The sequence below is a fragment of the Takifugu rubripes genome, chromosome 10 (genome assembly GCF_901000725.2).
Source record: "Takifugu rubripes chromosome 10, fTakRub1.2, whole genome shotgun sequence".
NCBI classification, from domain to species: Eukaryota; Metazoa; Chordata; class Actinopteri; order Tetraodontiformes; family Tetraodontidae; genus Takifugu; species Takifugu rubripes.
In genome coordinates this window covers 4,583,997-4,610,512 of record NC_042294.1, presented here as the reverse complement: position 1 = coordinate 4,610,512, position 26,516 = coordinate 4,583,997, and the positions used below count along the sequence as shown (strand labels likewise).

At 41.5% G+C, this 26,516-nt stretch overlaps 1 protein-coding gene across 11 annotated transcripts; it reads left to right on the top strand.

The window, feature by feature from the left end:
• The first annotated feature begins 237 nt into the window (after positions 1-237).
• relch (RAB11 binding and LisH domain, coiled-coil and HEAT repeat containing) lies at positions 238-24,710 on the top strand. 11 transcript variants are annotated; one of them, XM_029842483.1, is made up of 31 exons: positions 246-848; positions 4,968-5,057; positions 6,753-6,824; positions 6,965-7,020; positions 7,129-7,242; positions 7,440-7,634; positions 7,761-7,855; positions 7,945-8,077; positions 8,251-8,408; positions 10,407-10,482; positions 10,564-10,659; positions 11,102-11,125; positions 13,760-13,872; positions 13,978-14,068; positions 14,414-14,485; positions 14,574-14,714; positions 14,895-15,059; positions 15,135-15,282; positions 15,358-15,514; positions 15,589-15,712; positions 15,901-15,949; positions 16,422-16,501; positions 16,641-16,747; positions 16,841-16,940; positions 19,203-19,285; positions 20,287-20,350; positions 20,451-20,589; positions 20,668-20,784; positions 21,824-21,912; positions 22,316-22,386; positions 23,553-24,710. In XM_029842483.1, the coding sequence occupies exons 1-31, from the start codon at positions 401-403 to the stop codon at positions 23,671-23,673; spliced, it is 3,588 nt and encodes a 1,195-aa protein (XP_029698343.1). In that variant the 5' UTR covers positions 246-400; the 3' UTR covers positions 23,674-24,710. The 11 variants fall into 11 exon arrangements, 9 of the variants coding, with proteins under 9 accessions (XP_029698343.1, XP_029698348.1, XP_029698344.1 ...); XM_029842484.1 differs by lacking the exon at positions 19,203-19,285 and adding an exon at positions 18,467-18,549 and having other exon boundaries at positions 247-848; positions 7,764-7,855; XM_029842482.1 differs by lacking the exon at positions 19,203-19,285 and adding an exon at positions 18,467-18,549 and having other exon boundaries at positions 249-848.
• The last annotated feature ends 1,806 nt before the right edge of the window (positions 24,711-26,516 follow it).

The window sequence follows — 26,516 nt, the reverse complement described above, 5'->3', positions numbered from 1 at the left end:
ATTGTAGTTAAATTCGGACAATGGGATTTCTTTAAATATTATGTTTAAAATCAAAAGCATTTTCACATCAAGATACATAATTGTGTTTTATATTTTACGTTGTGTGAAAATGCGCGTTTTTTTCTCCATATCGACATTTTCATAATTTATCGTTCGATTATAGCACACCAGCTAGCACACATTTGTGCCCTGCCTGTCTTTCTGTTTCACTGGCATCCAATCATATTACGCTGTCCAATTTAAGAGGCGGGATTTTACGAAAGGGTTTGGATAATTTGGCCTATCACGTGTTCGTATTTTCTCTCCATCGTCAAAGCCGCTAACACCCATGCCATTCAGGAAGAAGTGGGTCTAGCTAGCATAGCTAGCTCGTATTGCTAAAAATCTTTATAGTGGAAAAATGGCGTCGGTCAACCCGTTTACTCTCAGTGATTCAGAGGAAGAAGCTGAGCAGCGCCCAAATGAAACAGTTGACACAGAGCGAAGCCCAAGTGACGGCGCGCCAGGACCCCCGACAGGCAATCCATTCTCTCAACCTGCGGACGCCGACCCTCCAACGCTCCTGCTGTCTAGCAACCGCACCAGCCCCAGTGGTGAAGGCGTCTCGATCTCAGCCACCTCAGCTATGGCAGCAAGCACCGAGGCGCGAGTATCTATGGATGTAATCGCTGCTCAGCTCTTACGGGACCAATACATTCTCACGGCCCTAGAGTTTCATACCGAGCTACTAGAAGCAGGCAGGGAGCTCCCCAGGTTGAGGGATTATTTCTCTAACCCTGGTAACTTCGAGCGACAGAGCGGCACCCCGCCCGCCAAAGACCAGGTACTCGTACCGGGAGGACCACTGAGTAAGTACCGCCATGGAAATAGTGACAGTCATAAAGCTAGCCGGTGTTGCACTATTGGATGTTGGTCCGATAGCTAATGAACGTGAGGCTGAATGATTGATTGATTTGGAATGGCAGCCAACCGACACCTGCCGTCCCGGTGCAGGGCCCACAAGTAGCAACGTTCATGTGTTTGCTGTCATGCTGACGAGACATCCCAGACGGGAGCACTGGTTGCTTTTGCGTCCATCCAATGGGATCAGCTGGGTGTGTAACATTATGACCGCCTGTCTGCTTATTTATTGTCAAAAATTGTCAGGATAAGATCCATAAAAGGAAAGATATATTTTTAAAAAAAAATAAAACGTTGCCTATCCTAGCCTTTTAGTTGGACGTTATAGGGCCATGAAGCCAGAATAATACCTTTTATGGTGGCAATATTACCCACATCCCTTCAGAGGCCCTATCTACTGGAAAAACCTGTAGCATTTCATGGTGGCTGAAGCTTCTGGACCTATAAACTAACATGGGGTGCTAACGTAAGCATAGAGATGAGCTGAGCCACAAATCAACAAAACCCACTCAGAACAATAAGACTGGACTTAATTGATGTATATGTGCTGTTTATGTAGCTTTTTTTTTTTTTTTTTAAACATAATGTGTGACTACATGCATGTATTCAATGCTGCTAATTGATGCCCTGGTCTTCAGTGATGGTGTTTGGTCCTATGCACATATTTCCTAACAATCTTCAGATATTCAGCCGCAGGGGTAGTTTCACATTCACCCTCCCAAAAACAAATCATAGACAGTCTTTGCATTGTACACCATATCAAGGCCAGCGTGATGGCTCTCACATGCTCTCCATCAGCACGCCCATGGCTGTTTGCACTATGTTACTCTTCTTTCTTTCTTTTTCTCCGTTCTCACTTTAATGCATTGAGGAACTGACAGCCAAAGGCAAAGCAATACCAGTGACAAACCAGAGAGAAATAAAAGTAAAAATACCAGAAATGATATTGTGATTTAAAGCAGCTGATGACTGATGCATGCTTAGAGGACAGAAGTTAGAGTTCTTATAGTTGTAGATCATCTTTTCATCTCTTTTCTGTTGTTGACAGAGAAAGTAGCTGTTTAGGCAATAGAATTAAATTCAGCATGTAATGTAACACAATCAATCCAATATCTTCCGATGCCTAGATGCTGATATTGGTCTATATTTAGCTTGCTAAAACACTGAGCAATGGCTAAAACGATGCTTTCATTGAAAAATTCCAATCCCTGAGGTTTGTGAGTTTAATCTTAAATTCAAACATTGTCCCCAAAACAAATACGATGAATTCGGTCTTCCTGACTTTGTTTGCACAACCAGTGGCTGTTAGTTGTTGGTCCAAGCAGCGTTTGGTTGCATAATGAGAGTGTTCTATGTAATTTACCACCAGATCCGCAGCTGCGGCTTGAAGATGCGTCACGTTAAACATCTCTCACCCGCTTGCTAATTTGCCAACAGTAAGCCTAATGAAAGTCCATTTCACTCGTCAGTGGCCTGTGAGGTGATTATTTACGTTGAACTAACTCGCTCTTTAAAGGCATAAGTCAAGCTAATTACATTTCTATTCACGTCACTGAGAATAAAATTCATTGTGAGCAAGTAACTCCAGTTTGTTCTTTTAATCTGTTATTATTTTAATCTGTAGAAGTAGATGTGGCTGATGGTCTGCTGGAACTTTAACAGGCAGAGACTTGCTGCTGTGTGAAGGTGATAAATGATGGAGTTGTAGCCTGCAGGGTCCCTGCAGTTGCACTTTTATTAAGGTTATTTTCATTCATTGTGCATGTGTAAATGACTCAATTGTTATTTTCTTTTTACATTGTGAAAAAAAGTCTTTTAATTTTTAAAAACTTTGTTGTCACAGTTATTACCTCACATACAAGAAAACATATTTATCTAAAATACTTATGCACGGTTTAGTTAAAGTCCTCCAGTAGTTTTTTCCATTTGCCAAACACAAAAACATGCTCATTACCATGATTAAAATGCTCCTTCAAACCAGCATTTTCATTAGACCTTTTGAGATTCTTTTTCAGCAAATGTGTATTGGTTCTTTTGAAGATGCTGCTACATGTGTGCAGGATTTCCAAGGTGTGTGACAGCACTAAAGAGGTGACTTCTGAACCCAGGCAATGATTGCTGCAAGCATTTAACTAAAGGTCACCACAAGGAGGTTGGTTTTTAGTGGTAACCATCTTTTTTTACGTAGTGAAGATGTGGTTGTTTTTAACATCCCAACATTCACAGAAGACATTCAATCATCAGGAAGCGAGGACAGTCAGATGAATCCGCCGCAGGGAAATTTGTCCCCCTGATGTTAGCGTGACAACACAATCGTCAAACACTTGCTCTCCAGCCACAAGACTGAGGTCGTCTACATTTACGCTTCACATCTTGCATGTTTTGTTTACCATATCACCATTCAAAGAAAACTGGAGAATCTGTATTAGTACAGGACAATCTATTTGTGGAACACAAACATCTTTGACTAAGCTGTGAGGAATGTGGAGCCCAGTGAAATAGGAGCACCAACACAGGGCGTGGCTCAAATAATAGATATAGTAGGAACAATTACTGAAATTGTTATGCAATGATAATTCATTTTTAAAGTGTGTTATAGTTCAAGAAATCACACTAAGTGTCTCACTAATGACACTTAAATAAGGTATTAAAACATTCTTTCAGCTTCGCACCAACGTTACCCGGACATGAAGCCATTGTTAATAATTAACATGGGTTTTGTCTTGGTTAGTAAAGGTTACTTGGGGCCATTATTCTATGTGAACAAGGCTTTTTATGACTTATAACCATTTTGTGTGCGTGTGTGAATGTGTGTGTGTGTGTGTGTGTGTGTATATATATATATATATATATATATATATATATATATATATATATATATATATATATATATATATATAAATAAAATGTACGTGTTTTTGTGTGTGTGTATACATAGTGAGGGTTGGTCTCCACCAGGGCTGCCCTTTGTCACCGATTCTGTTCATAACTTTTATGGACAGAATTTCTAGGTGCAGTCATGATGTTGAGGGGGTCTGGTTTGGCGACCTCAGGATCGGGTCTCTGCTCTTTGCAGATGATGTGGTCCTGTTGGCGTCATCGGCCCGTGACCTCCAACGATCAGCGGATCGGTTCGCCGCCGCGTGTGAAGCGGCTGGGATGAGAATCAGCACCTCCAAATCCGAGGCCATGGTTCTCAACCGGAAAAAGGTGGAGTGCCTTCTCCGGGTCAAGGAGGAGATCCTGCCCCAAGTGGAGGAGTTCAAGTACCTCGGGGTCTTGTTCACAAATGAGGGAAGAATGGAGCAGGAGATCGACAGGCAGATTGGTGCGGCGTCTGCACTAATGCGGACTCTGCACCGGTCCGTTGTGGTGAAGAGAGAGCTGAGCCGAAAGGCGAAGCTCTTGATTTACCGGTTGATCTTTGTTGCTACCCTCACCTATGGTCATGAGCTTTGGGTAATGACCCAAAGAACAAGATCACGGGTACAAGTGGCCGAAATGAGCTTCCTCCGTAGGGTGGCTGGGCTCTCCCTTAGAGATAGGGTGAGAAGCTCTGCCATCTGGGAGGAGCTCGGAGTTGAGCTGCTGCTCTTCCGCGTTGAGAGGAGCCAGATGAGGTGGCTTGGGCATCTAGTTAGGATGCTCCCTGGACGCCTCCCTGGTGAGGTGTTCAGGGCATGTCCCTCCGGTAGGAGGCCCCAGGGAAGAACCAGGACACGTTGGAGAGACTATGTCTCTCGACTGGTCTGGGAATGCCTGGGGATCCCCCCGGATGAGCTGGAAGAAGTAGCTGGGGAGAGGGAAGTCTGGGCCTCTCTGCTTAAGCTGCTACCCCCGCGACCCGACCCCGGATAAGCGGTAGAGGATGGATGGATGGATTTTTTTTTCTTTCTGTCTCACAAAGAGATCAACCACCTACATCTTGTATGTTCTTTATAAATATAAGTATAGTCCTGTAAGATTGCTGCTTTTTAGTGCTTAGAAGTCCTAAATTTTTACTCTGAACCATAAACTGAAGTCCTGTTTCTGATTGTCTGTTGTCTCCATCTGTGTCCTCTGTGCAGACCGAGCAGGCAGCATCAGCACCTTGGATTCTCTGGACTTTGCCCGTTACTCAGATGACGGTAATCGAGAGTCAGACGAGAGGGTGGCAGGTAAGACGAGGCGCTTAGAGCGGACACAAAATGATTCTGATGATTCTGCTGCTGGTCTCAGCATTGTTGAAAATCACACCTTGTTGATCCGGGGGCCCTGACACGAAGCACCAATCAGTCAGAAGGGTGTTACATGAGGCTGCCGCTGACGGTGCCTAAAAACAGAATAGTTTGGTATATCTCTGATGTTAAAATAATCCGCCTCCTTTTCTATCTCACCAGCATTCGTTAGCCATCTTGAAAAGGTCAATTCCATTTGACATTTCCTTTTCTTTTTGTCTTTAGCATAAGATCATTTGTACTGTGTGCACATTGCTACCGTGCATGAGAGTTAGGATTCTCTGTCGCGTAGACAGGATATTTTCTACAGTAGGTTGGAGCCTTCGGTGATATTTCCACAAGGACAAATAAAACTGCTGTCCAAGTCCATCATAACTACACATGCAGCAGAGATGTTGGTTTCCTACTCCCAAAAGCAAATTGGGCATCTTTTTCAAAGACTCTGCACATGCTGCCAGATTGGCACCTTTCCTTCTCTCTATTCCTCCTTCACCTACTCTTTCCTTTCTTTGGTTCTTCCTGCCAAGACACACCTGCCCCCCAGCTGTCTGACTCTGGGTTTTCTGCTTTCTCTTGACGTTGATCAAACCCCAGTGAACAATACTGGACAAGTCACTCCATCCAGATTAGCTGTTTACTTAATTTTCTTTCTTTAAAAAAGGAAAAAAAAAACTTGTCCTTGTTACTCTGTTCTTAGTTTTCCCATTTTGTTGCAATTGCATCCTGTGCACTCTTTATCTGTAAGAATCATTAAGAATTATGGAGTGGCTTAAATTTGTCGATTGAATAAGTTGACATTGCTGATATCTCTTTCTGCAGATGTTAAACCTTTGCAAATGGACACAAAATTTAAAATTCCTAGAGATATTGCTGCCAAACCAGAAGCAATACAATGGTAACAAGAGAGGGAATAAGCCCAACAGAGGAAATCAGATTTTCAGTGCACACCTATGCAACATTTTTTCTCCTGTTCCATTGCTTTTAAGTTTGTGTGTGTTTTTAATCTAGTTTGTGAATCTTTTGTTCTTTTTCTCTCCTTGGTGTTCAGTTTACACTTTGAAATTTGAATTATCTGCTTCTTCTGAATGTGTATGTCAGAAAGAGCAGGCTTGACTGTTGTGGTCGATGAATGAAAATGAAAACCAGCAAAGGAGTTCTACAATCATTTGTTGTTCTTATAACATAGACTGATTTGTTCCTAGTTTGATGGTCTTACTGATGAGAATTAAAACCTAAACAGTGGCTGTCCATTGAGTGGCTTGAAACCAGTTAATTTATTCCTTTGTTTGAAAGGAAAGTCCTTTGTCAGACAGCTCCTAGAATAAACAAGAACCATTTGAGCAGTTCAGTAGTTTTGCTGACTCCAGCTGAAGTAAAATCAAAACTCACTGAGATTTATGTTCAACATGTCACTTGAGCAAACATGTCATTTAGCTGGCTTTACCATGATCCTCTGCTGCATGTGTTTCCTGCAATCATGACTTGCATGCGTCTTTTTTAAATTTTGTTTTGGTTTATGACATGATCTTTTGTGTGCTGTTTTTGTTTTTCATACCCATCTTGTTTTATTTGTTTATCCCCCCTTCTTTGGTTGGATGCACTTCCTGTGTGTCTGTGTTGTCACTTCCTGTCCAGTGCTGGAGTTTGAGCTACGGAAAGCAAAGGAGACCATTCAGGCTCTGCGCACCAACTTGACTCAGGCAGCAGGTGTGGCGTTCTTTTTACCTTTTCTGAACCTGAAGCCTTTTTATTACAGCCTTCTCTCTTTCTTGGTTTCCTATGTGAATTCCTGTGGATGATTAGTGCTAAGCATCTTTCCAGACTGATCTTTCTTCTCACTTATTCAGAGAGTGAAATTCCCTCCCAGGAGAGGAAAAACTACAAATCAAGTCCTGAAATTCAGGTGGGTAAACCTGAAATGTTAAAAACAGTTCAGAAAGATGGTGAGGGATTTGACACATTCTTGTGAGGCACTCTGATGTTAAAACTGCTTCATGTTCCCTTCCTTCAGGAGCCCATACGCCCACTGGAAAAAAGAGCCTTAAACTTCCTTGTGAATGAATATTTACTGAAAAATGAATACAAACTCTCATCAATCACCTTTTCTGATGAAAATGATGATCAGGTAAAGTCCAGTGCTGTGGTATCATTAAAACAAAAGAAAAGTCATCTTATTACAGTTAATCATGTGTTAATATTCACATTTGCTTCCTTTTTAATTCAAAAATCCCCATTTCTTGACAAATAATGAACGAAAAGAATTAACAACATGGTCAAGTCACTCCTAGTAATATAACTTTCTGCCTTTCAACTTGTTTTCAGGACTTTGAGTTGTGGGATGACGTCGGTCTCAACATCCCAAAGCCCCCTGACCTACTACAGCTGTACCGGAACAGCGGCACCCCCCTCTCTTCACCCAGGGACATGGTAGATGTGTCAGTAGAGGTGGATTTGGGTGATCTTCCGGGAAACAGCAACAACCAAGATCCTCCAAAGAAGCCTGACCTCTCACAACAGGTGGGTGTATGATGATTGCATAGGCTTGTTTGATTAAAACCTTTTTGGTCAGACAAGACTGACAACATTGAGGCACAGTGATGTGAAAGTGGGGGAAGCTGGCTAATCTTTTTTGTCACTTCATAGCAGCAAACAGAAGTTGTCCAAGAGTTGGAGTACCAGATAAGCCTTCTGAGCAATGAAAAGCAGAGCCTCGTTGAACAAATTAAGAAACTGCAAAGGTGTGACAATGAGGATAACGTTATGTATGACTGTGTTTTTTGGTAATAATGGATTATTTACTCACTCTTCATTTCATCTTGTTTTGCAGTGAGCTCGAGACACTGAAGAAGGCTGTCTCCTCACCTCCTCCCTCCACTCTGGACTCAGATTCTCAGAACATATCCAATCCCTCCTGTTTCTCCTCCAACACCAACAGTTCGTCCACCGAACCGCTCTCTGTGGTGTGTTTTAAATACGTAGTTCAGAGATTTTTGATTATTTGCACCAGTGTTAGACCTTTCTTATAGCTAAATAGTCATTGATGAAGTAATCATTCAAAATAATTTAGATGATTCCAGAATAACTGCATTTTCTTGACATGCCTGTTTAGGATTTAACCTAGTTTTACTTTCAGCCTGATACCGACAATGATAAATATCTGGATACCCAGGAGGGACCACAGCCTGAAACTGACACCAACTTCCCCTCCTCTCAGAACTCATCACATCCACACACACAGATCAACAGCAAGCTTAAAAAGCGACCTCCTGTCCAGTTCGATCAGCCAAACAGGTCAGTGAATTTAGAATTACATAGTTTTCATTCTAAGCCCAGTCTTTTAAGGAGTAATACTTTGTTTCACCTGGAAGGTGTAAATGACTTAATATACCGTAAATTACGGACTATAAGCCGCTACTTTTTTCTACACTAAACACTGCGGCTTATTCTACGATGCGGCTTAAAATTGAAAATAAAATTGATCAGAGGTCTAATGAAATTGTATGATCAGTCAAGCACACTGATTCACAACTATTTTTACTAACCCTCATCAACATGGAAAATACTAAAAGAAAAGCATATGATGCGACTTTTAAGTTAAGAGCGATCACTCTGGCGGTTGAAGAAGGAAATCAACCTGCCGCACGTAATCGTGGCATAAATGAATCAATGGTGAGAAGGTGGAGACGCCAACCTGAAGAACTGATTGAAATCAAAAATATGACAAAAGCTTTTAGATAGCTTGAAAACTTTCTGGAAGACTGGGTCAACACACAGAGAGCAGGCGGCCGCGGTGTTTCCGCTATACAAATCAGACAGAAGGCAGAAGCAATCGCCATCGCGATGAAAATATAAGATTTTAAAGGTGGGCCATGGGGTTGTTTTAGATTGTCCATTGTTTGAGTAAAAAAGCATAAGCAACGTAATTAGTGTGTAGCTGATACAAACGTATATTTCAAGGTAGCTGCATTACAGAAAGTTAGAAAAAAAACCATTTATCAGTACAGTGATCCCTCGTTTATCGCGGGAGTTGCGTTCCAAAAATAACACGCGAAAAGTGAAATCCGTGAAGTAGTCAGCTTTATTTTTTTTTATTATTTTACAATGCAATACTGAACTATAGAATGAAACCAAAAATCAAAACCTGTTTTAAAGCCCAAAATTTGTTTAAAACAATAATTTTAATATAGTAATACAAGGTTGGAAACATTGTCACTCGCGTATTTCACAGTCCCAGCTGTGCCTCTTCGTCCTGACTCCGCTCCGCTGTAGCGTCTGTTTCTACTGAAGGCGCAGGAGTCTTTCTCCGAGAGAAGAACATTGTTATGGGTAGTTGTTGGCGCTCTTTCTTTTTCTGAGCAAGAAGATTTTTATAAACGGATATGCCACCTTCGATTATATTTGAGAACTGCAATGAACGACTCGCAAAACAAATCCGTGAAGCAGCGAAGCCGTGAAAGATGAAACGCGATATAGCGAGGGATCACTGTACATTATATTTGTTTATGTTGCTAAGCAGATTAAATTAAAAGTTAAAAAAATCCTTACATGTGATAAAAAATTGGATTTAAGGTCTCTGTATAAACATACAATTGAAAAGAGCGGATGTTGTTTCTTACCTGTCTGTTTATCACTCCTCAGTGACTCATTTCTTACAGTAATAAAAACATATACCGGTACTGAATGTTATTGAGCTAATTTTTCATATTACTACGTGGGATACCTGCGGCTTAAAATCCGGTGCGACTTGTATAAGTAAAAAATTGATTTTCTTTCTAAAATTAGATTATGCGACTTTTAATTAGGTGCGCTCTGTAGTCCAGAATTTACGGTAAATATAAATTAAATCAATTTTGATTAGGTTTAGCAGTGTAGCCACTAGATGGAGCCATCATTCTTTATCAAAAGTGCACAGAAGCTGCCAGCTTGTGGAAAAATGTAACTTACTCTGAACATGTACATTGGACTTCATTGTGTAACGTCAACTTGTGACTTTTGGCCGTGTAGAAACATTTTCTACCACAAACTCACCACCCATACTGTGGTGTGCTTGCAAAATCGCTTCTGAATCAATTAATATGTACATCTGTTATGCCCTCTGCCATTTTGAAATGTTGTTACATCCCTCAGGATGCAGTAATATGAGTGGCAGCACAAACCGCTCTAGCAAATGTCTAATCCTCAGTCAGAGGAGGTCTCTGGTTGGGGGAATAAACTTTGAACTGTCCTGTCTGTAATAACTGTTATTTTTTCTTTGTCTCTGTGGGCTTGTCTTTATTCTCTTGCTCATAGGAAGTTGTCCCCAGCCTTCTTGCAAGCACTGCTCTCTTTCTGCAGAATGTGCTCTGACAGTCGCCTGGGAGCAGAGGTAAGATTCCATCCTTCCTATAGAACACTTAAAGCTGTACGTTCATTATAAAGTTCACCCCAGCAACGTCTTTTGTTGCAGGTTTCTCGTATAGCTGACAGTGAGGACAGTGTGATGTTGATGCTGGGCCGCTGTCTTCCCCACATTGTCCCTAATGTTCTGCTTGCTAAGCGAGAGGTACAATAATCCATATTCTTTCTGCTCATCATATATCTATATCTATATCAGCATCTCCATCAGCAAGGCTTCTTTCATATTGTCCAATAGATGAACATGCGGCAGCAGGGCTTTGCAGGGTGTTTAGGGAAGATAGGAACATTAGTTTTCATTTTATTTCAGTCAAATAAGCTGCATTAATGTAGACGGCCCCCCTCCCCCCGGTTTATACACAATTTATATATTTTCTCCTGCTAATTCCTAGCTGACTTGTGTCTATCTATTGGTTTAGAGTTTCACCTCACTGGTCGCGTGGCTCTTGTTTACACCACTGTAAACTGTCATCATTTCGCTGATTTTTTTTTTCCGACTCCCATTCTTTTTCCACCTTCACTGGTTTGACTTTTCCGTTCTTTCCCCGTCTCACCCATTCTCTTCACTCTCACGCATGCCTCTCTTCTAGAGAATGGTTGCACACCTTTGCCAGGTGAGTCTTTCACGCGCTCATCTGCATGGTTCTAACGTGTCCTGTTAAATCCACGTAACAAATGCCTAAAGCCTGTAGGCTACAACTGCATTCACACAGGTCAGAAATGAGTAAGAACTAAAATAATAACTCAAACAGGCCTTAAGTATTCAGTTTTAGCCTCAGGTGTCTGCTACACCCTGTGTATTTATTCCTTCCCTGTGTTTTATTTGCTGCAACTTTCATCCTTTTTTGACTTGTGTTTTGGTTTCATATCTTCAGAGGAAGCAAAGGGAAGGCTTTTAATGCCATCTGCAACTTTTCTGTGCCTGGACAAATACTGTAGGCTTATTTTGCTCCTAAACACCTGAAACGTGCAAAGCTATAAAAACACACGTCTGGTTGGAGCAGTTCTTAGACTTGCGTAGATTTGCATATCCGTATGGTTTGTTATTCTTATTAACGTTCACAGTTTTGAGATCTTGCTCTCAAGATCGAAACTAACGTCATATGTAAGACTGCTGAAAACTACAGAAAAACAGCAGAACTTTAAGATGTTGAGACTCTTCAATGATTTGGACTTTGTTCCTTGTCCGTTAGATTCACTTAACCATAACATTACATTCACATGAGCGCATGCATGCACACGCAGCTGCTCACACCTCTATCATGCAACTTGAAGCTCTCTAACCCCTTCAGGACCGGAGGAGCCCTTTGTTGGTGTTTAAACGTAACACCCTCTTAAGAACAAAAAGTGTTTGACTTGAAACGGTCCAGTGACACATCGGAACTGTGCCTGCCACCTGGCCACATTATCAGACACTGTCAATCATTAAACGTTATTATTTCTGTTGCAATGATTCCCCACAAGGGCTCGGCCTGATTTCTGTTACATTTTTAGTAACCTTTCCTGATAATGAAAAATCCAGTCTTTTTTAATAAGGCCCTTCAATCAACACTAAAGAATAAGCCTTTTGTTTTGTTTTTTTGGGGTGGTCACCACTAATACTATAAATATGCCATAGTGACCGACTTCCCTTTTCACTGTGAGGATTTCTCTGTGATCTTTAATGTACGACTCACAGGACAAAGAACATTGTCAGTTTTATCAGGGCTCTTCCGTCGAACTGGGTAGTGTAGGATGAAGAGTGACTTATGAAGAGTTATTTGGTCTCTGGTTAATTTGCACTACTACAAACATCGCTCCTCTCAAAAGATGGTAAATGCATTTTCTGTTATCAGCATATAATGAAACTCTTGGCATTATGTTGTGGTTATAATACACTTTATGCCTGAGATTTTCATGAGAAATAAGGCGTCTTAGAGATGTCAGAGTCAACCTTTTAGCTTCAATATAGTGCAGATAATATAGCTTACAGAGTTTGAATTGTCTGCTTTGTTGCTTTCATTCATCATTTTGGCACCAGCTGTGTTCCTTTTGAGGGGGGGTCCATGTATTAATGTTCCTGGGAATATGCCAAGTAAATTATTATTTACAGGAAAAGCCCCTGACATCTGGAAGACAGAATCTTTATAGTCCCTTGCTGAATCTGCAAGCATTTATTCATTCTTTCTTTGTCTTTATTTTCTTTTCTTTTTTTTCTTTCATTCAAGAACCGGAACATGCAGCAAAGTCAAGCATAGAAACTGATGTTAACAATGAAATACATGTGAGAGTAAACTGTTGGCTGAAATTATTGGACAGATCTTAAGATATAGACTTTTTTTGTCTCTAAAACTTGACTTCATGTCCTAATGTTCATGAAATTTGCAGATGGTGGCTCTCAGTACATCAAATCTGAATTTTAACATCTCTCTGGCTTAGTTTTGAGCCTTAGTTTTTGTTCTCCCATCCCTCGTGCAACTCAAGCCAAAGCCTTTCCTTTGAATGTGCAATGGGCAACATGAGCAAAGCAGACTCTTATTGTTTAGATGAGTATTTCTTTCTCTCATGGCAGACTATAGTATTTTCTTAGGCCAAGGAGGCAGAAAACAAATTTTAGCCTACTTGAACCATTCATGTAACCACTTAATATAGTCCAGCGCTTCTTAATTGCCATGTTGAAAACGTTTGTTGGTATCTGTCACCTCTCAGGTCCCTCTGTCTCTCCAGCTTTGGGGTTTTGCTTGTTCTTCCAAGTACATTGACAGGAAACTATGAGATCTTAGTTGAGGAAAGGGAGAAAAAAAACGAAATCGTATTTTTAACTTTGTGTGCACTCTCTAATTTGGGTGTATCTGGCGGGAATAGCCTGGCCATAATTTTGGCAATGGACGCCCTGTATCAAGTGCGGCTCTGGCTGGAGTCTCCATAAACTCTGTGTGAACTCTGCAATCGAGCTGCTGTGTAAAAGAGGAGCAGATTGACTGTTTATCTGTCGGTTTATGTGCAGCCGTGTCCCGCTGTCTGCATGCACTACTTAAATCAACTCCAATTGCCTGTATGCAAATCCAAATCCAAACAATTGGTTTCAGAGATGGTTCCTTGTTTTCTTTTTCCTAACTTCCTTATATTGTTTCTTTTTAAAGACTTTTACGTGTCCTTTCTCTGGTCTCTCCAGGCCAATTTTATTGTTATCAAATTGTGCTTCATGAATAGTAATTCAAGCTGATACTTCTTTTCTGTGTGTCCTTGCCTCCCTTGATCTCCTCCAGGAGTTGATCCCTTTAATCTTGTGTACTGCCTGCCTTCACCCGGAGCCTAAAGAGAGGGACCAGCTTCTCCACATCCTCTTTAATTTAATCAAGAGGCCGGATGATGATCAGAGGTGATAGAACAATACAAGTTTAGTTTGTCTGATTAGCCTTTAATGCCCCAGCTTTTCTCTAGCAGTGTGTTCTCACTGGTGTCCGTGTGTTGTGTCTCTCCAAAGACAAATGATCTTGACAGGGTGCGTCGCCTTCGCAAAGCATGTAGGCCCCACACGTGTTGAAGCCGAACTACTTCCTCAGTGCTGGGAACAGGTAATGTAGTTTGAACACTCACTGTGGCTAACCATTACCCTCGACTTCTCTTCTAATAGAGAAATGTCTTTTTCATCTTTACTTTCGCGTTGTCCTTGAATGTGAGAGCTCAGTCTGGTTTTCATTGCCACCTGTGTCACCTAATGTGTGTATGCTTAACAGCTGCCAGCAGCTACTAGCCTGAGAATGAGACTGGAGAGCTTGGTAGCCATTTCCACAGGGTCAGCATGTTGATGATACATGAGTTGTTTTCCATTCTGTGTGGCTGCCCTCCAGTCTACTTCTCTCCTCCCCTGTTTCCTTTAACACTTTTCACTCTTTAAATATTGTTCTCTTTCTCTGAAGATCAACCACAAATATCCAGAAAGGAGATTGTTGGTCGCAGAGGCCTGCGGAGCATTGGCACCGTACCTTCCTGTAAGAAAATATGTTCACAGAGAATCAGAGATTGTACATAAATCACTGGGAATAAAGCTAAAAAGTATTTTTCTCTCTTTCTCTTCAGAAGGAAATCCGTAGCTCGCTGGTGTTGTCCATGCTGCAGCAGATGCTCGCTGAGGATAAAGCTGACATGGTCAGAGAGGCTGTGATCAAGAGTCTGGGTATCATCATGGGTTACATTGATGACCCTGACAAGTATTCCCAGGTATGTCAGCTGAGAGCAGAATTGATGTTTATTGTGTTTCTAAAAGTAGTTTTATTCTATTTTATTTTATTCTAACTAGTTTATATTCTATATACATTGCAGTGGTAAAATATATACAGTAAATTAGCATCAGATACTCTTGAATTACATCATGTTTACTCTTGAGTGGTTGTCTTTCAGGGTTTCGAGCTGATGCTGCTGTCACTTGCAGACCCATCGGAACGGGTGGTTAATGCGGTCCACCAGGTCTTCATTCCTGCTTTTGCTGCCTGGGCCACAGAGCTGGGCATCCTGCACACCACACTCATTCCCTCCCTGTTGACACGTATAGAAAAACTACTTATGGTACGTGCAGAAAATTATAAAACATATAAAGCACATAATCACAGTTTACCTCCATGTGCGCCCTCTTTTCTGCAGCAAGGAGAACATGGACTGGATGAGCACAAGCTGCATGTGTTCCTCTCAGCTCTGCAGTCTCTCATTCCTCCTCTGTTTGCTGTGGTGCTTCAGAATGCACCCTTCACCAGCAGAGTTAAACTTCATGGAGACATACCTGCAATAGAGGGTAGGAGACACAAATATGGCAATTATAAGTAGCGATTCTTAAAGGTCTCCTGATCGTTCTGTTCTGCATCTGCAGTGACCCGCTTCCCTCGACCAGCATCTCCCCTACAGGATGTAGCAACCATTATCGGAAGCAGGGAGATGTTGAGCGCACTGCTGTTGCTCTATGACCACCAGCTGGAGCACGAAGGAACCACCGGATGGGAGAGTCTGTTATGGGTGGTCAATCAGTTGTAAGATACATGCACACGGCTGTAAATAGTAATATACAGGGAGTTTTTTAAAAGTTTGCACATTTTGTCTTCAGCCTTCCTCAGCTCATAGAAATAGTGGGTCGTATTAACGTGACTTCGTCCACCTGCGTACATGAGTTTTCTCGCTTCTTCTGGAGGTTCTGTCGCACGTTTGGCAAAATCTTTACCAGCACAAAGGTAAAACCTTTATGAAATAAATGTAAAGCATTTGTGTTATCTTACCTTATCTATCCAATAACCACTGACCTTTATAATTCTAAGTATCAAATATTTGTTTATGTCCCTTTCTGATTCAAAATAGTAATAAAAAGTCTATTTAGACATTTGTGTATTTAGAAATATGATGATCCTTTGTGTGTCATCAGATTAAACCACAGTTTCAAGAAATTCTTCGATTATCTGAAGAAAATGTTGGTGAGTTCACACACACACACACACACACACACACACACACACACACACACTCTCTCTCTCTCTCTCACTCTGTATGTTGTCACCTTTTTTGGCTGTTTGATCAGAATGTTAGTAGGTGGAGTTCAGACACAAACATCCACAGAGGTAAACAAGCTATTTGCAGTGCATTGTGGTTTTTTTCCTGACTTTTTTTCCCCACGTTTCTGTAGTTATAAGAAGTGTTTGGCCAAATGTTTTGCCTTTGTGGCCTCTCAAGAAGTATTTTTGGTGTTACCCAGTCGGCACTTATGTCATTGTCAACTTAATTTTCACTTCCGTAGATATTTGTGAATACACAATAACATATTTGCAGGGTCGTGTTGACAAACATCCCACGCACAATGTTAAACATAGTATCTTTGCTACATTTCTAGGTTATTAGCTGGTTATAGATACATCATTAGGCGTACATAATACTGTATTTCACTTTCAGATGCTTCAACTGGGAACGATATCCTCACCAAAGCCACAGTTCCTATCTATGCTACGGGGGTCCTCACCTGTTACAACCAGGTAACGAAATAACATCCAAACCTGTTTGTGATGCACATTTCCTGTAGTTTTGTGACCCATCTGCTTTGGGTTATGGGTTTGAGCATTATATCTGTGCTATATTAGATACATTTTGCAATTATTTATGATCCCTTCACAGGAGGAGGATCGGAAATTACTGGTGGGTTTCCTAGAGGACGTCATGACAACCCTGTCGCTGTCTCATGCGCCTCTAAACAGTCTGAAGGCATCTTTTGTAGAGCTTGGGTAAGAAAATGCATACTGTTTTAAGTATCTACCAGATCATGTTGATGTGGATAAGGAATTTATTATCAGATTAATTAATGTTGTCTTTTCCAGAGCGAATCCAGTTTATCATGAATTGCTGCTGACTGTTCTGTGGTATGGGGTGGTCCATACCTCTGCACTGGTGCGATGTACTGCTGCGCGGATGTTTGAGGTGCTGAACACTCAAAGTTGACACACTGAAATGTGTTTAGATTCATCTCAATAAGTTTTACAAAAGCTGCTTTGTGACAAATGCAACTGAATAAGTTACACTGATTCAAAGTCTTACAATTTATTCCATGTTTTAGTTTAATTTAATTTGGTAATTGACATGTTTAGCCACTTGCTGTATATCTGCTTTGCTTGGTATTGCTGCTGTTTAACATGCTAGCTGCTGTCTGTCTTATTAATGTGAGTAAAGGCGGCAATTTGAGCGATGGTTCCAAATTTCTAGATTTCTAATCAGAACTTTTACTGTTTACCGATCACACAACTTGACTTTATGATATATGTTGGGAAAGTTTTGGAAACATCCATGTTCATAAAGATTAAAGGGGCAGTTCACCCACAATTTAAAATTCACTTTATTTTCAGGGAGCCATTGGTCGCGATAAACTTCTCCCTGTTAGGTTGAAAGTTATAAATACATCAGTTAGCTTTCGCACTTACTTCCCACAGTGGAAACAGGAACTTTCTGTTACCATGGGTTCATACCAAAGCTGATATAAATTTCAGGACACGTTTACCTCCTACTGATGCTAATAATAGGTTATACACTGGGAGCAGTATGGAGAAGTGGCCCCAGTGAATAGAGTGGATTTTAATTTAGGGGTAAAATGGTTCTTTAATGCCTGAAGTTTAGCTGAAACCAAGACCTGATTAAACACAACCAACATATCAAAGCTCCCTGTTCTTTGAGAGCTGTGAACAGTAAAAGGTCAGATGCTGAGGAGGAGGTTTAGTGGAACAACAGAAGTCTGTTGATGTAAACCTGAGGGAGGAGGAGCGGTAGGTCATATCCATGCCACCTCCCCTCTCCCACCACACCCCACTCTCACCATTCCACTTTGAATAGCTGTCCACCATCGTCCAAACCATGATGAAAATGTGGTCCTCTACAACAGATCCCAGACCAGATCAATTCTTTCTCAGTACATAGGAAGGAAAATCTGATCTGGGGTCTGTGAAATGAAGCCACAGCATTTAAAGCTCACACAGTATTTGTACAGTTCAGCTGCAACCCTGTTTCTACAGCAGTTGGAGAAAATCTTGTTGTATGTCTTCATACTCATTATGTTTTCAGCAACAAGACTGAGAAAAAAGCACATTTAAGTGTCAAAAATAACCCATTTTTTTAAATGATCCATATTGTTATTGTTTTTAACATATTACACAGCATTCCGGCTTTTCTTGGAAACAGGGTTTCGTTTAACTATATCTGTGTTTGCATGTGTGAGCGTTTGTGTGTAGAGACACTTGCTCGATACACGCAGTACCGTTTTGTGTCCTGCGTCTATAGTTCTTGTCATTGTGTATCACTTTCTTCCTATCTTTTTGTATTTTTCTTTATCCCTCCCTTCTCCTTTCTCGCTTCTTTTTTTTAATTTTCTCTCTATGTGTTGGCGGTGTTGCTCGCTCTTGTCCCAATGCCCCGCCCACCTCTGTGACATCGCGGCTGGCTCTGTCCAATCCGATCAGCTGCTGGTGAAGGGGGTGAATGAGACGCTGGTAGCTCAGAGAGTTGTGCCGGCTCTCATCACACTGTCCTCCGACCCAGAAATGTAAGTGGAACCACGACAATCAACCGTGCCGCGTCTCTCCCCCCTTCTCTCCGCTGTCTGAGAACTAACCCAAACCAGTCTGTACCCGCCAGGAGCCAAAACACTTTCTCAAAACTCTCTGATTTGCTTTTTGTTTTTTGTTTTTTTTTAAATTCCAACTGATCACTTTTAGGTCTTGGCTGCCACCCTAGCGCGGTTCACAGTGGCTGTGCGGAGTTTGTCCCACTCAGGTTTAGGCTGGGATAGGGGGGTGGATGTAGTTCATCAGCATAGCCACTGTTCACACACTGCACGTGCAATTCCAGCCCACGCATGCTTGCTTCCATTGCCTCATCAGTCTCGATCATATTGACTGCACACAGCAGTATCATGGACCTAGCATGCTCCTCTGTAACCTGTCCCCTCCTCCTCTTCAGTTTGATTAGGGACCCCTCCTTCAGCCGACCCGTCGATTAGTGGCCGGGCTGTCTCGGTTTTATCCTGTCACTGTTCTCGCTGTCTCTCTCTCTCTCTCTCTTTCTCTCTCATTCTCACTTCCATATCATCCCCTGTCTTTGCCTCCTCCTGTCATCTCTCTCCTCCTTCCTCCTGTCTCTCTGACTCCTCCCACCCTGCCTCTCCCTCTCTCATCGTGCTGTATGGTGGGTTTGCAGTTGGTTCTCCGAGGCATGAGTGAAGCATTAATAGATCGCCGGGCGGCTCCGGCCCTTATAACTCTGTGCAGTGGGCCTGAATTGTGAGTTAATTGACACAAGAAATCCTCTCCCTCAACACTTGTTTGTTTGTTTGTTTCTTGGGCTGCATCCTTACAGTGTAATCAGGATCTTCTGAGCTTTAGTGCTACAAAATACTGTCCTTAACTACTGTTATATTTCATATTTCACTGATATCTTCAACATAAAGCAACCTAAAGACATGAATAAGAATAAACAGAGAAATTTTGGACATCTATAATCTGCTTTTCCAGCTGCACCACTGTTAGAATGCAGCCTGTTTCATATCATCATTTTTTAGCAAACTGTAATGCTGATGGATGCACACATCCCCAATTCCTAGATTTACCACCTGTCCTTATTTTTAAATAACTTTTAGTTGTCATGAACTTATCACTTATTTTTGTGCACAATCATGATGAAAGATGACCCAAGGGTCAGTTTTGGGCTCAATCTGGAACTATTTGCTAATGTTTTCCTTTCTTTGTATGATAACATGTAGGAGTTCCCCCGATCCCAAGTAATGCCCTTCAGAAGGAGCTATGACCTTGTTTTCAGGACAGAATCCTTTTAGGTGCTATTCAGATTAACCGTTTACAGTAAAGGAAATCATTTGCATTCAGTATAATTTTATTTAACTACACTCCAAAATCAAAGGATAATTGGCACTACTGTCCATATTTCTGTCATTGCAGAAATATAATAATTTAAAAAACATTTAAAAAGTTGACAGTAACCACACAATTTCAATCCAAATCAGCATGAAATGTCACTTCAAAATCACAGACTATATTATTTAATTTTTGTAAAGCTTGTTATCAAATGAATAGAATTATAACATCTGTCAGATTATTCACTACTAGATTATTGAGGGCCAATTAAGGCCATTTAGTATCAAGCAAATATAGCTGAAACATTCACAGATAATATCTGGCTCATTCTGATTTTTCTTTGGGACATTAATTAAGAAAATGTGATACATTTGTGAGTGAATTGTAAAGCTTTGTTTTTGTGCTGCTTCCAGCTCAGTGAGGATATCCACCATCCCTGCCTTTGGGACCATCATGGAAACTGTCACACAAAAGGAGGTGGGAACACACACGAGCTGCCTGTCTGCGGTTAAAAAAAAAAGAAAGAAAGAAAATAAATATGTTAACGGTTCTGCGTTCATTTGTGTATTCTATGTAGCTGCTGGAGCGTGTAAAAATGCAGTTGGCATCCTTCCTAGAGGACCCTCAGTATCAAGATCAGCACTCTTTGCACATGGAGATCATCAGGACATTTGGGAGAGTGGGGCCCAATGCGGAGCCCCGCTTTAGGGATGAGTGTATGAAACGAAGTCCATTGTGTAAGAATTCAAATTATTGCTTTAGAAGCCCTTTGATTTCCTCCATTTCTCCTTTAGTTGTGTTGCCACACCTTCACAAGCTTGCACTCGCTAACAACAGCCAGGCAGTGGAGAACAAGAGGATCGACATCGCCACGCAGCTGTTTGAAGCCTACAGCGCCCTCTCCTGCTGCTGTATCCTTCCATAGCACAGCTCTGTTAGTTGGCCAACAAATTAATAATATTTTTCTTCACATAATAAGTTGGCCATACGTTTCCAAAGCATTTACTCGAAACCTGCGTCAAAGTTGGCTCAAGTTTGGGGTTGGCTGTCGCGGTAGCGAGTCATCCAGAAGGTCAAATGTACAGTCGGTCAGCTGTGTGTGTGTGTGTGTGTTTGTGTGTCTGTTGGCAGGACTGGCCTGTCATTTGGCAGGAGGAGAAAGGAAAAATGAGCCTCCTCCATTTTTGGGGTTTTGAGGTAATTACAGGGTTGGTGAAGTGAAGGAAAGGATGAGAGAGGCAGAAAAAAGCGTGAGAGCAGCGAAGGACAGAACATCAGCTCTAGCCTTCAGTAATACTTCCCAAAGAGACGCTCACTTTTACCTCCATGTTATTTCTTACATTTTTTCCTCTGTTCTGTTGCCCCTCTGTCAAACCCCACCCAGGTCTAACACACACACACACACACATATGCACATACAGGACAGCTGGTCTGAGGTTCATTCCTGTGGATCTTTGTCAGGCTGTGATTTTACAGCGCATTAGTGTCCAGGAGGAAAAGCCCATAACCTCAGAGGCTGCCCCCCACAACAGGTCTTTCTCTTTTAATCAGTGTGACCAGCTCTCAGATGGGATGCTGCCATCACTGAAAATACACATTTATTTGCTGTGGGCCCATTACGGCACTGCTGACAGAGACAGGTGGCAGAACACACCCAGGCGGGGCGTGGTGGACAAAGTGCTCCTGAATTAGATCAAACAGCTGTCGAAGTGTGCAGGAAAAAAATAATTAATGTGTTAGTTTTACCTCTTAATCTGTTTCTGATTATCATTCATTTTTAATTAGATCTGATTTTTAACGCTTTTATCAGTTATTTCTTTTTAAGGAATGTATTTAGTATTTATGTATGTGTAAAACCCAGTTTGCGTGACCTCTAATTTGTCCTTGTGTTTTTTATGATGAACGGGGTTCATTTAACTGATTTTCAGTGTCCCTTAACTTCCTGAGCAGTCATTTCTGAGGAAGTGATGGTCAACCACTTCCTGCCGGGCCTCAGGTGTCTCCACACTGACATGGAGCAACTTTCACCTGAGCACGAGGTCTGGAAACGCACACACATCTCTTTACAGACGTCCCACTAATGCCAGACGACTTCCACCCTGTGTCTGTTACTCTCGGGGATTTCACAGAATATATACGTAAAGATGGCTGCAGATGTCTTATAGACAACTCTGCTGTATTTATTCTTGTCACAGTTCCACAGCATCTGTTTCATGTGAGCGTCGGCACAGGGTGAAGAATGACTAATGAGTTCTGACACATTCACTCTGTCTGCAAGCAGGCAAAGAGTGGAACGTTTATATATTCATACAGTTGAACAAATGCAAAGTTTTTGTGGTATTTGGACACAATCATTGATACGTTTTATAGCTCTGCCATTGGTATAAGCATGAAATTGCAACCCTTGATTGTTATTTTAAGTGTCCGTCATGTGTTCTGCAGGTTATTCTGAGTTCTATGATCAAGGAGTGTGAAATCAAGGTGGAAAACCGAGGGATGGCAGATGCGCAAGGGTGAGGAACAAGAAAACCTCTTCAGCTAACATCACTTTGTTCTGATTGGCAAAATAATTGCTACCTAAATGGCTGTAACACCACTATTAGAGGGAGCTAATTTGGAACTTCATCCTTCAGTGGGATTTGACCCACCATGTGGTTTTACTTCCTATTCTACGACTGGAGATATTTTAGTTTCCAAAAATCTGAGATTGCAAACTTAATCAGACACTTTATAAATCTGGAACTGCCAAATAGACAATGAAATCATGCTGTAAAATCACAGGAAATGTGAATGTGTGTTGATGCTGTCACCAGTATGTGTTGATGGCCCATGAAAATTAAAACCCCCCTTTCAATCAATCAATCAATCTTTATTTATATAGCGTCTGTTACAATCAAAATTGTTTCTAGGCGCCTTACAGAATCCTTTACACAGCAACATTTTGGGTGAAAATCTAAAACTAGTTCCATTTTGTTTGGCTGTCTCCACTAGAATCCATGAAACCGGAGCATTCCTAAAACATCTCCAGAGTGGAAGATTTTGAAAAGTTGCATTCTTTGTTTTTAACATAAAGCAGGGTGTTAGCAGCAAATTCGGGCACGTGCGCTACAGCTGCAGGCAGCTAAGCTTGCGTGAGTACCGGTAGTAGTAGACCATAGGCAAGCATAGGAGAAGAACGTGCCCCACACATGTTTATGTCTGGTTTTGCAACCAATTCTGAAAACATTGTTGTGCCAAAGGGGCCTAAAACTCACATTAAAATAACAGTGATTACAGAAGAACTTTTGTCAGTTATGCTTAATTTCCTGGTCAAGACAAGGACAAAAACTTGAAAATGTGTCTAAGTACATGCCAGTTGAGTTTACTTTGTCTTGTTTTTCCATCTTTTCGTTGAGGAACCGTTGGTCATGAGTGGTCTCTTCTCTATCGGACCAACTCAAAAGAGGAACTCATAGAGCCGTTGGACTGTAAAAATCAGGAGGGGCTGTATTGGCAAACAGTGTTTCCTCATCCGTGAACACGGACATAAAACTGAGAGGGGATAGAGGAGGATTGTAGATTTACTTTCTAGTGATTTGCTTTTATTGTTTAGTCCATATATGGTGCAGACCAGACGTAATTCTGTTGCTTTGCTATGGCTGAATTTGCTTTTTTTTTTTTTAAAAAAAATTCCCGACAGCTCCATTTCAATCGCCTCCAGTTTAGTGGGCGAGGACGCCAAGACCAAGTTCCTGAGCAAGATGGGTCAGCTGACCACCTCCAGCGCCATGCTGGCCAACGTCTTCCAGAGAAAGAAGTGAATGCAACGCCGGCCACCTCACGGAACTGACGGGTCCCACCACCATGCGCGCGTGGGACTTTTTCAGTTTGCTGGGAAGAAAAAGCGCCGGTTCCTTTTTAAGTGTAGATGAAAATCAAATGTCGTTGATTCACTTAACAGAAATGAAGGCTGTGCTGACAGTTTTTCATTTTAGAGTTTTTGTGCGAGAGGACGTCTTCGATTTACAGACGAGCGACCGTGTTTTTAAGGTTGGTTGCAAGAAAGCAATTTCACGGACTCGGGGGGTGAAAGAGGAGAGTGTGGAAGAAGACACTGGACAGTATTTAGATTCACCAAAAAGTGAGAGCGAAAGACGTCATTTTTGGACTTGAATGCGTCAGAATAAATTTGGTTCGAGTGCAGTACTTGTACAAGAAGAGCTCCACACGTCTCAGCCTGCTAGTTTGATGTAGAATTTTGGAGGAAAGTGTTGCCAGATGTTTGACATTTCGCTGTCAAACAATTGTCTCGACACACAACAAAATGGCTGCGAGTCTCGTTAAGAACGCCAACCGTGGCGTACCTGCACAGCTCGAAAGTATCGCCTACTTGAAGTTATGAAGTGTCTTGCCTTTACGTCATCAGTCTTTTGTTTTGATAGCTTCTATTTTATAACTTATTTATGTCTTAATGAAGGAAAAAAAAAACTTATTCCAGCTTCCAAAGAAATTTGCACTTCAAATTTGGGTTCTTTATTTTACAAATGTGTGTTTTAATTCTAATCATAGTCATCACTACTGTTAATGGGTTTCTTTTTTTATTCATTCCAGCATTGTAAAGCTAAAGAGAACACTGGACAAACCGATTCCCTGTGTGTCTGTTGCATATGTCTCCGTGTTTGCAGTGTCTTTGATTGTATTGCTTTTTTCTATAAAGGGTATTTGGTCTTATTTTTTGCAGTATGCTAAGAGAAACGGTAAATACCTGTATCATACACTAAATTGAAGAGGTCGGTGCCTATGTATATTTGAAAGTTGTGTCGTTGTGTAATAAAGATGGATTCAGTAGTGTACCTGACCTGAAGCCTCGCATGGTGCCTGCACCACGTTTTTTTTTCCTCTTAGGGTGTTGGAGCGTGGACAGGTGTTAGCGACCATAAAACAAAGTCATTTCACAGACAAACAGACATTCTTCTGGCTGCGGCCCCCGCGTACGAACCCTTTGATGTGCACTCTATTGTCTCACAAATACAACGCGCCAAAGTCCAACTCGAGAGCCATTGCTGATAAAAGCAACCCACAGGTGAGATTAGGCTGTCTTTCCTTTTTAATCCATCTCTTTTGTCAGCAATTCAGGCCTTGGTTCTTCGGGACACCTGGATTCTGTAATCAGTCTGGACAGCTGCATCTTGTAGTTGTGCTGGGATTGATCTATGCTCCCCTGATCAATAGATGTGTGAATGGCTGGTGATAAAGAGCAGCATTTTCATATTCAGGCTAATATTCAACCTTCTGCACTGATAACTTGACAGGTGAACAAATAATCGATAAACGTGGGGTTGCAGTAAAGGCTATGGCTTTATTTTCATAAAGGTGTGGTCTAAATATGTGAGGAAATCGACATAAGGAAGGTGATCTGCGTGCACAGTAAAGAGTTCAGCAGTTTTCAGCCCTTATTCAAACACCTGTAAAGGAATGTCATCAGTATGCAACCCTAACTGACCCCGGTGAGCCTGGGGTCACGTCAATAGCGCAGCCTCAAAAACCAGCAGAACACAATAGCCCAGCCCTTAATATTGCCAACCTGAACCGAAACCTTCCCCTGAACTCCAGTCAAAACAGGCTGTGGCTGCTTTCTGTCTGTGCTTCTGCATCAGTGGAAACAAATTTGCTGCATTTTGGAGCGCAAGCTGTCTGAAACGGTGTCGACTCTGTGAACTCCGTCACTGGTGCGGTGCCCATAAAAGCAGCGTGGTGTTATCCTGCAGCACGCCTGCACTTTAACCCATCAAAATCAAGTTGGCTTCTGCCTAAATATTTGGGATGTATGCAGAGGCTTCCTGAGGTTTGGGACTGACCAGAGATGGAAATTACAGAGGCCCCAGACACAAAGCAGCTTTTCTCTTTTTTAACAAGATGAGGAAGTCGGAGCCTCCTCTCTGTCTACCACCTCTGGCTCTTCCTCAAACCCAAAATTCTGCTTCTTTTTTTTAGCATCATGAATATGTTGAAATGATGTCATTCTCAGGTGAATGGAGTTTTACAATTTCCTGCACAGCACTTGAAGGTACATCTAAGCTATAAATAAGCTCTGTTTTACTGTATTTTAAACTTCTGTTCTTAGGAATGAGAACAGCCAAACGTTAGTCCTTATATAAGAGTTTAGTAACTAAGTTCTTATTTTTATTTCAGTGCCAGGAAAATAACTGCAAGTATATTTTCAGATTGTATTTGTTACGCTATGAGAGACAAACGCTGCTGATCTTCTGGTTACTGGTCTTCTCCTAAACTCTGACACAGTTCTTCCTGCTCTGTTTTCATGACTGAAGAAATTTTCATTTCCTCACATTGCTTTTTTAACTGCTCTCTGGCCCTGATCTTTATGTTTTCTCCATTTGGAGGGCGGTGGGGGGCACATGCACATTGGTATTTGCATAACTGTCATAACGAGGAGAAACTTCTCCACTCTCCCAAACCTTTCCTCTTGTGATTTGACAGGGTTGAATGAATCTAATCAAACATGCAAATTTAGAAATACACTCAGTCACTCACTTTCTCTCTCTCTCTATCTCACTTCCTCTATATTTTAAGGACTCTAGTTTGTATAACCTTTTTTTTTTTTAACTGTTTACAGATTTGGCTATTTGAAAGGAAAATATTGATT